Genomic DNA, 10,155 nt, shown 5'->3' on the forward strand with positions numbered 1-10,155 from the left:
AGCGCACGGCCGGAGGAGAGAGAGCGCATGGCCAGAGGAGAGAGAGCGCACGGCCGGAGGAGAGGGAGAGCGCATGGCCGGACGAGAGGGAGAGCACACGGCCAGAGGAGAGGGAGAGCGCACGGCAGGAGGAGAGAGAGCGCACGGCAGGAGGAGAGAGAGCGCACGGCCGGAGGAGAGGGAGAGCGCATGGCCGGACGAGAGGGAGAGCACACGGCCGGAGGAGAGAGAGCGCACGGCCGGAGGAGAGAGAGCGCACAGCCGGAGGAGAGAGAGCGCACGGCCGTGGAAGAGGGAGAACACACGTCTGGAGGAGAGGGAGAACACGGCCGGAGGAGCGGGAGACCACACGGCCGGAGGAGAGAGAGCGCACAGCCAGGGGAGAGGGAGAGCGCACGGCCGGAGGAGAGAGAGCGCATGGCCGGAGGAGAGAGAGCGCACGGCCGGAGGAGAGGGAGAGCGCATGGCCGGACGAGAGGGAGATCGCACGGCCGGAGGAGAGGGAGATCGCACGGCCGGAGGAGAGGGAGAGCGCAGGGCCGGAGGTGAGACAGAGCGCACGGCCGGAGGTGAGAGAGAGCGCACGGCAGAAGGAGAGCGAGCGCATGGCCGGAGGAGAGAGAGAGCACACGGCCGGAGGAAGAGAGCACATGGCCGGAGGAGAGCGCACGGGCGGATGAGAGGGAGAGCGCATGGCCGGAGGAGAGGGGGAGCGCACGGGCAGAGAAGAGGGAGAGCGCACGGCCGGAGGAGAGAGGGCGCACGGCCGGAGGAGAGAGAGAGCGCACGGTTGGAGGAGAGGGAGAACACACGCCCGAGGAGAGGGAGAGCGCACGGCCTGAGGAGAGGGAGAGCGCGCGGCTGTAGGAGAGGGAGAGCACACGGTCGGAGGAGAGAGGGCGCACAGCCGGACGAGAGAGGGCGCACGGCAGGAGGAGAGAGGGCGCACGGCCGGGGGAGAGAGAGCGCACGGCCGGAGGAGAGAGAGCGCACGTCCGGAGGAGAGGGAGAGCGCACGACCGGAGGAGAGGGAGAGCGCACGGCCGGAGGTGAGGGAGAGCGCACGGCCGGACGAGAGTGAGTGCACGGCCGGACGAGAGGGAGCGCACGGCCGGAGGAGAGTGAGCGCACGGCCGGAGGAGAGATAGTGCATGGCCGGAGGAGAGAGAGCGCACGGCCGGAGGAGAGAGAGCGCACGGCCGGAGGAGAGGGGGAAAAAAAGTCCGGAGGAGAGGGAGATCGCACGTCCGGAGGAGAGGGAGAACGCACGGCCGGAGGTGAGACAGAGCGCACGGCTGGTGGAGAGCGAGCGCACGGCTGGTGGAGAGCGAGCGCACGGCTGGTGGAGAGCGAGCGCAGGGCCGGTGGAGAGCGAGCGCACGGCCGAAGGAGAGAGAGCGCATGGCCGGAGAGAGGGAGAGCGCACGGCCGGAGGTGAGAGAGAGCGCACGGCCAGAGGAGAGAGAGCGCACGGCCGGAGGAGAGGGAGAGCGCATGGCCGGAGGAGAGAGAGAGCGCACGGCTGGTGGAGAGCGAGCACACGGCTGGTGGAGAGCGAGCGCACGGCCGAAGGAGAGAGAGCGCACGGCCGGACGAGAGGGAGAGCGCACGGCCGGAGGAGAGGGAGAGCGCACGGCTGAAGGAGAGAGTGCACGGCCGGAGGAGAGCGAGCACACGGCCGGAGGAGAGGGAGAGCGCACGGCCGGAGGAGAGAGAGCGCACGGCAGGAGGAGAGAGAGCACACGGCCAGGGGAGAGGGAGAGCACGCGGCCGGAGGAGAGGGAGAGCGCACGGTCGGAGGAGAGAGAGCGCACCGGCGGAGGAGAGGGAGAGCGCACGGCCGGGAGAGATAGTGCATGGCCGGAGGAGAGAGAGCGCACGGCCGGAGGAGAGATAGTGCATGGCCGGAGGAGAGATAGTGCATGGCCGGAGGAGAGAGAGCACACGGCCGGAGGAGAGAGAGCACACGGCCGGAGGAGAGATAGTGCATGGCCGGAGGAGAGATAGTGCATGGCCGGAGGAGAGAGAGCGCACGGCCGGAGGAGAGGGGGGAAAAAAGTCCGGAGGAGAGGGAGATCGCACGTCCGGAGGAGAGGGAGAGCGCATGGCCGGAGGAGAGGGAGAGCGCACGGCCGGAGGTGAGACAGAGCGCACGGCTGGTGGAGAGCGAGCGCACGGCTGGTGGAGAGCGAGCGCACGGCCGAAGGAGAGAGAGCGCACGGCCGGAGAGAGGGAGAGCGCACGGCCGGAGGTGAGAGAGAGCGCACGGCCAGAGGAGAGAGAGCGCACGGCCGGAGGAGAGGGAGAGCGCACGGCCGGAGGAGAGAGAGAGCGCACGGCTGGTGGAGAGCGAGCACACGGCTGGTGGAGAGAGAGCGCACGGCCGAAGGAGAGAGAGCGCACGGCCGAAGGAGAGGGAGAGCGCACGGCTGAAGGAGAGAGAGCGCAAGAGAGTGCACAGCAGAAGGAGAGCGAGCGCACGGCCAGGGGAGAGGGAGAGCACGCGGCCGGAGGAGAGGGAGAGCGCACGGCCGGATGAGAGGGAGCGCACGGCCGGAAGAGAGAGAGCGCACGGCCGGAGGAGAGGGGGAGCGCACGGCCGGAGGACAGGGAGAGCGCACGGCCAGAGGAGAAGGAGAGCGCACGGCCGGAGGACAGGGAGAGCACACGGCCAGAGGAGAAGGAGAGCGCACGGCCGGAGGAGAGGGGGAGCGCACGGCCGGAGGACAGGGAGAGCGCACGGCCAGAGGAGAGGGAGAGCGCACGGCCGGAGGAGAGGGAGAGCGCACGGCCGGAGGAGAGGGAGCGCACGGCCGGAGGACAGAGAGCGCACGGCCGGAGGAGAGAGCGCACGGCCGGAGGAGAGAGAGCACACGGCCGGAGGAGAGGGAGAACACACGTCCGGAGGAGAGGGAGAGCGCACGGGCGGAGGAGAGGGAGAGCGCACGGCCGGAGGAGAGCGAACACACGGCCAGAGGAGAGGGAGAGCATACGGCCGGAGGAGAGCGAGAGCACGGCCGGGTGGAGAGAGAGCACATGGCCGGAGGAGAGACAGCACACGGCCGGAGGAGAGCGAGATTGCACGGCCGGAGGAGAGAGAGTGCACGGCCGGGTAGAGAGCGAGCACACGGCCGGAGGAGAGAGAGCGCACGGCCGGAGGAGAGAGAGCGCACGGCCGGAGGAGAGAGAGCGCACGGCCGGAGGAGAGAGAGCGCACGGCCGGAGGAGAGAGAGCGCACGGCCGGAGGAGAGAGAGCGCACGGCCGGAGGAGAGAGAGCGCACGGCCGGAGGAGAGAGAGCGCACGGCCGGAGGAGAGAGAGCGCACGGCCGGAGGAGAGAGAGCGCACGGCCGGAGGAGAGAGAGCGCACGGCCGGAGGAGAGAGAGCGCACGGCCGGAGGAGAGAGAGCGCACGGCCGGAGGAGAGAGAGCGCACGGCCGGAGGAGAGAGAGCGCACGGCCGGAGGAGAGAGAGCGCACGGCCGGAGGAGAGAGAGCGCACGGCCGGAGGAGAGAGAGCGCACGGCCGGAGGAGAGAGAGCGCACGGCCGGAGGAGAGAGAGCGCACGGCCGGAGGAGAGAGAGCGCACGGCCGGAGGAGAGAGAGCGCACGGCCGGAGGAGAGAGAGCGCACGGCCGGAGGAGAGAGAGCGCACGGCCGGAGGAGAGAGAGCGCACGGCCGGAGGAGAGAGAGCGCACGGCCGGAGGAGAGAGAGCGCACGGCCGGAGGAGAGAGAGCGCACGGCCGGAGGAGAGAGAGCGCACGGCCGGAGGAGAGAGAGCGCACGGCCGGAGGAGAGAGAGCGCACGGCCGGAGGAGAGAGAGCGCACGGCCGGAGGAGAGAGAGCGCACGGCCGGAGGAGAGAGAGCGCACGGCCGGAGGAGAGAGAGCGCACGGCCGGAGGAGAGAGAGCGCACGGCCGGAGGAGAGAGAGCGCACGGCCGGAGGAGAGAGAGCGCACGGCCGGAGGAGAGAGAGCGCACGGCCGGAGGAGAGAGAGCGCACGGCCGGAGGAGAGAGAGCGCACGGCCGGAGGAGAGAGAGCGCACGGCCGGAGGAGAGAGAGCGCACGGCCGGAGGAGAGAGAGCGCACGGCCGGAGGAGAGAGAGCGCACGGCCGGAGGAGAGAGAGCGCACGGCCGGAGGAGAGAGAGCGCACGGCCGGAGGAGAGAGAGCGCACGGCCGGAGGAGAGAGAGCGCACGGCCGGAGGAGAGAGAGCGCACGGCCGGAGGAGAGAGAGCGCACGGCCGGAGGAGAGAGAGCGCACGGCCGGAGGAGAGAGAGCGCACGGCCGGAGGAGAGAGAGCGCACGGCCGGAGGAGAGAGAGCGCACGGCCGGAGGAGAGAGAGCGCACGGCCGGAGGAGAGAGAGCGCACGGCCGGAGGAGAGAGAGCGCACGGCCGGAGGAGAGAGAGCGCACGGCCGGAGGAGAGAGAGCGCACGGCCGGAGGAGAGAGAGCGCACGGCCGGAGGAGAGAGAGCGCACGGCCGGAGGAGAGAGAGCGCACGGCCGGAGGAGAGAGAGCGCACGGCCGGAGGAGAGAGAGCGCACGGCCGGAGGAGAGAGAGCGCACGGCCGGAGGAGAGAGAGCGCACGGCCGGAGGAGAGAGAGCGCACGGCCGGAGGAGAGAGAGCGCACGGCCGGAGGAGAGAGAGCGCACGGCCGGAGGAGAGAGAGCGCACGGCCGGAGGAGAGAGAGCGCACGGCCGGAGGAGAGAGAGCGCACGGCCGGAGGAGAGAGAGCGCACGGCCGGAGGAGAGAGAGCGCACGGCCGGAGGAGAGAGAGCGCACGGCCGGAGGAGAGAGAGCGCACGGCCGGAGGAGAGAGAGCGCACGGCCGGAGGAGAGAGAGCGCACGGCCGGAGGAGAGAGAGCGCACGGCCGGAGGAGAGAGAGCGCACGGCCGGAGGAGAGAGAGCGCACGGCCGGAGGAGAGAGAGCGCACGGCCGGAGGAGAGAGAGCGCACGGCCGGAGGAGAGAGAGCGCACGGCCGGAGGAGAGAGAGCGCACGGCCGGAGGAGAGAGAGCGCACGGCCGGAGGAGAGAGAGCGCACGGCCGGAGGAGAGAGAGCGCACGGCCGGAGGAGAGAGAGCGCACGGCCGGAGGAGAGAGAGCGCACGGCCGGAGGAGAGAGAGCGCACGGCCGGAGGAGAGAGAGCGCACGGCCGGAGGAGAGAGAGCGCACGGCCGGAGGAGAGAGAGCGCACGGCCGGAGGAGAGAGAGCGCACGGCCGGAGGAGAGAGAGCGCACGGCCGGAGGAGAGAGAGCGCACGGCCGGAGGAGAGAGAGCGCACGGCCGGAGGAGAGAGAGCGCACGGCCGGAGGAGAGAGAGCGCACGGCCGGAGGAGAGAGAGCGCACGGCCGGAGGAGAGAGAGCGCACGGCCGGAGGAGAGAGAGCGCACGGCCGGAGGAGAGAGAGCGCACGGCCGGAGGAGAGAGAGCGCACGGCCGGAGGAGAGAGAGCGCACGGCCGGAGGAGAGAGAGCGCACGGCCGGAGGAGAGAGAGCGCACGGCCGGAGGAGAGAGAGCGCACGGCCGGAGGAGAGAGAGCGCACGGCCGGAGGAGAGAGAGCGCACGGCCGGAGGAGAGAGAGCGCACGGCCGGAGGAGAGAGAGCGCACGGCCGGAGGAGAGAGAGCGCACGGCCGGAGGAGAGAGAGCGCACGGCCGGAGGAGAGAGAGCGCACGGCCGGAGGAGAGAGAGCGCACGGCCGGAGGAGAGAGAGCGCACGGCCGGAGGAGAGAGAGCGCACGGCCGGAGGAGAGAGAGCGCACGGCCGGAGGAGAGAGAGCGCACGGCCGGAGGAGAGAGAGCGCACGGCCGGAGGAGAGAGAGCGCACGGCCGGAGGAGAGAGAGCGCACGGCCGGAGGAGAGAGAGCGCACGGCCGGAGGAGAGAGAGCGCACGGCCGGAGGAGAGAGAGCGCACGGCCGGAGGAGAGAGAGCGCACGGCCGGAGGAGAGAGAGCGCACGGCCGGAGGAGAGAGAGCGCACGGCCGGAGGAGAGAGAGCGCACGGCCGGAGGAGAGAGAGCGCACGGCCGGAGGAGAGAGAGCGCACGGCCGGAGGAGAGAGAGCGCACGGCCGGAGGAGAGAGAGCGCACGGCCGGAGGAGAGAGAGCGCACGGCCGGAGGAGAGAGAGCGCACGGCCGGAGGAGAGAGAGCGCACGGCCGGAGGAGAGAGAGCGCACGGCCGGAGGAGAGAGAGCGCACGGCCGGAGGAGAGAGAGCGCACGGCCGGAGGAGAGAGAGCGCACGGCCGGAGGAGAGAGAGCGCACGGCCGGAGGAGAGAGAGCGCACGGCCGGAGGAGAGAGAGCGCACGGCCGGAGGAGAGAGAGCGCACGGCGGGGGGGGGGGGGGGAGAGGACATGGGCGGGGGGGGAGAGAGCGGACGGCTGGAAGAGAGAGAGGACATGGCCGGGTGGGGAGGGGTGAGAGAGAGAGAGGACATGGCCGGAGGACAGCAAGCGGACGGCCTGAGGGCAGCAAACGGACAGCAGATTATTAGAAAACGCCGCTCCTGACTGCATGCGACCTGTCAACATTTCGAAATGAAAGGTTGAGACAGCTCATTGATGATACTGAGGTTAACGAAACCTCAACATAGCGAGTAGCTGAGGTTATATGGACTGGTTTGTGGAAACAATGTGAAAAGCTAAAACTCTGATTGCAAGTTAAAGCCCTCACCGGTCAGCTCCTGGCTGGAATTCTGACAGTAAGGAAGGTCTCCGACGAAGATGATGGGTTAGATTTCCAGCTGATAAAATGGATCCATAATCCCTGGAATGACTGGGAAACTCAGAAACTCGGATATCCTGGAAAAGAAAATTTTATTTTATTACTTGCACTTGTTTTAACTTCACAAACATTTTTTAGTGACAGAGTACGAAGAACCAAAGTAAGGTTACCATAGTATTACTGGACCGTAGGGCTGCTGTTAGAGTGAGATGACTGCTAGTTGTTTAAGCGGAGGGTCACCGCGTGCCAGGCAATGGGAGAGTATGAAAAAGACAGTTCTTCAGGGTATCCTCAGCCAATGGGGGAACTGAACCTACACTGTTGGTATCGCATGCCAGGTCTAGCCAAGTGAACTGACTGAGCCTCACCTGGAATTACAAGCTGCATCATGACAGGGTCTGAGGTTAATTGTCTCTTGTGGCTCAAATTGATGACAATGTGATGCTGAACACAATTCCAAGACAAAATGTTAGAACGTCTGTTTAATTCTTTTATCAGACATGGGTGTTCCTAGCTGGGGCAGCATTTACTGCCCACCCCTACTTGCCCTCCAAAATGGGATAGTTGCCTTCTTGAACTGCAGTAGCCCATGTGTCGTAGGTTGACCCGTAATGCCCTGAGGGAGGGAGCTTCAGGATTTTGACCCAGCAATGGTGAAGGAACAGCGATATATTTCCAAGTCAGGATGGAAGGGAACTTCCAGTGGGTGGTGTTCCCACGTATCTGCTGCCCTTGACCTTCTCGACAGAAGTGGTCGCGGGTTTGGAAGGTGCATTTTAAGGATCTTTGGTGAATTTCTACAGTGCATCTGATAGATAGCACCCGCTGCTGCTTCTGATGGATGGTGGAGGGAATGGATGTTTGTGGATGTGGTGCTAATCAAATGGGCTGCTTTGGCCTGGATGGTGTCAAGCTCCTTGAGTGTCATTGGAGCTGGATTCATCCAGGCAAGTGGGGAGCATTCCATCGCAGTCCTGACTCGTGACAGGCTTTGGGGAGTCATACTCACCCAGTACTCCTAGCCTCCGACCAGGTCTGATTGCCACTGTGTTTATCTGGTGTGTCTAGTTCAATTTCTGATCAACAGCAACCCCCAGGATGTTGACTGTGGAGTATTCAGACATAATACAAACTCTGCACAGTCCAGTACAGTCAGCTGCTTCTTGATATCATGTGAAATGAATCAAATTGGTTGAAGGCTGGTATCTGTAATGCTGAGAACATTGGAGGAGGCCAGTGGGGATCATCCACTTGGCACCTTCCAGTTGAGGACCGGAGTCATGCTTCAGGCATTTTTTTTAAAACACAGAAGTGCTGGGCTCCTTATCACTGAGGAATTGAGTATTTGTTGAGCCTTTCCACCAGTGAGTTGTTTAATTAACCCCATCATCCTGGCAGGATCCTTTAGTTGTAGGTCTACTGTGCTCTATCAAATTGCATGCTGCTGCCTCTGGTTAACAAATTGCCCTGTTGCTCTGTGTTGTAGCTTCATCAAGCTAACACCTCAGTTTTAGGTACGACTATTTGTACACACGAGACTATTCAACTCGTGCTGCCCAAGTGCAGAATCACATTTAACAGTAATATGTTCTGTATTGGTTTTTCCAAATTTGCAAATGAGCCAATGGCCACCATTTTGAACTTGTAAAGTACCAATCTATCTCAAATTAACTTGGAAAGACAAGGAATCTCAACAATATAAACAGTAGGCTAAGCAAGCTATTTTACTCTGCTTCTACTCAATGGCTACATTGATTAGCATTCTTCAACAGCAGGATGGTGCTCTCAGTGCAAAAAATGCATTCTATTCAACACACAATACAACAACAGCATGGATTAATTTCAGTTTCAGCTCCATAAGCCATATGTCCCAATGATTGAATCAAATAGCACGCTCTCTCAATTGATAGGCTAAGTACAGGCTATATTCAGCCAATCTGTTTTAACTAAAAACACAAAACAAAATGCTTACTATAAGGTATGACTGCAATTGAGCAGCACTAGCTGAACAATCTCAAGTGTGCTCATAGACACACTGATAAGATAGGAGACAGTGAGGTCTGCAGATGCTGGAGATCAGAGTTGAGAGTGTGTAGCGGGAAAAGCACAGGTCAGGCAGCATCCGAGGAGCAGGAAAATCGACGTTTCCTGAAGGCCTCCTGCCCAAAACGTTGATTTTCCTGCTCCTTGGATGCTGCCTGACCTACTGTGCTTTTCCAGCAACACTCTCTCAACATTGATAAGATAATCAGTTCAGCTCATAATGTTGCGTATTTGTTCTTGTCAGCGGTGACACATGTTCACACTCAGAGACCCATTCTCTGCAAACTAAAGGATTTTTTTTTAATTACCCAGTTTCGGGAGTCCACAGCAATTCTTTGACAAACAATCAGGACCTTTTCCTCTTGAAGGTTAAATTGTGATCGTTTGAAATGTGACATTCTGGAGTTGGTCTTGATGAGTAGAAGATAAAAGGCTACAACAGCCTCTCTTGTTGAGGTATATACAATAATTTACATTTTTAAAATAAAACAGTTACAAGTTCAAAGACTTTGAAAGTAATGACAAATAACTAATGTTCTCAGTTTAATCGTAACTTCATGTCCAACAGAATATTTCAGATTGAGTTCAATCAAACTACAACATTTTTTCATGGTATAGACATCTTTCTCAGATAAAAACTGAAAATGCTGGAGAAAATCAGTATGTCTGGCAGCAAACAGAGTTAATGATTCAAATCTGGTATGACTCTTCATTGGAACTGGAAGATTTTCTCAGCTACTTCACTCCGATAATGGACATGAACCAAAATTATAACTCAACATACCAATGGTTTCCAACTTGCAGAAGTTGCTGTTACCCAAAGGCTAGTAATGAAACGACGATGGTAATGTAACAGTGGCACTCCTTACCGTGTGTGGCCTGGGTAAATGAAGTGCAAGCGGCAGACTGTGAGTGGGGAATCTTTGCTCCGCACGCAGTCTGCTCTGTGTTACAGACTGATTCGATCCTGACATGATTCAAAACACAGGCTCAATCACCTCTAATTAGTGACAAAAAAACCTCTCGAGTTAACTGCATCAGGATCCTGCCAACCACATCCAAGCTCTGTAAAAAAAAACACAAGAAAATAACAACTAAATCTCACTTTATTCAAAGCAAGGCATGTATTTACTAGTAAAATACATCATTCCAAACAGATGGCTTGGCCAAAACTATCCCAAAATAGTTTTATTCTGAGTCAATACTTGACACAGTTACAAAATTGGTAAAAAACAAATATTGCCAAAGTATTTTCCTGTTTTTATTCCATGGAATACTATTTCAGTAAGCTCATGATTTGGAGATGCCGGAGTTGGACTGGGGTGTACAACGTTAAAAATCACACATCATCAGG

The 10,155-nt window shown here is 60.9% G+C and overlaps 1 protein-coding gene across 1 annotated transcript in view; it reads right to left on the reverse strand.

The window, feature by feature from the left end:
* The window catches only part of ncor2 (nuclear receptor corepressor 2), a 199,489-nt gene extending 189,628 nt beyond the window's left edge, over positions 1–9,861 (reverse strand). Inside the window, exons 1-2 of the mRNA XM_043715247.1 lie at positions 9,671–9,861; positions 6,708–6,835 (exon numbers count right to left, since the gene is read on the reverse strand). Of these exons, the coding sequence (XP_043571182.1) occupies positions 6,708–6,835; positions 9,671–9,775 (233 nt within the window). The 5' untranslated portion in view covers positions 9,776–9,861. The remainder of the gene's footprint in view (positions 1–6,707; positions 6,836–9,670) is intronic.
* Between the last annotated feature and the right edge of the window lie 294 nt (positions 9,862–10,155).

The sequence above is a fragment of the Chiloscyllium plagiosum genome, chromosome 25 (assembly GCF_004010195.1).
Source record: "Chiloscyllium plagiosum isolate BGI_BamShark_2017 chromosome 25, ASM401019v2, whole genome shotgun sequence".
Taxonomy (NCBI): domain Eukaryota; kingdom Metazoa; phylum Chordata; class Chondrichthyes; order Orectolobiformes; family Hemiscylliidae; genus Chiloscyllium; species Chiloscyllium plagiosum.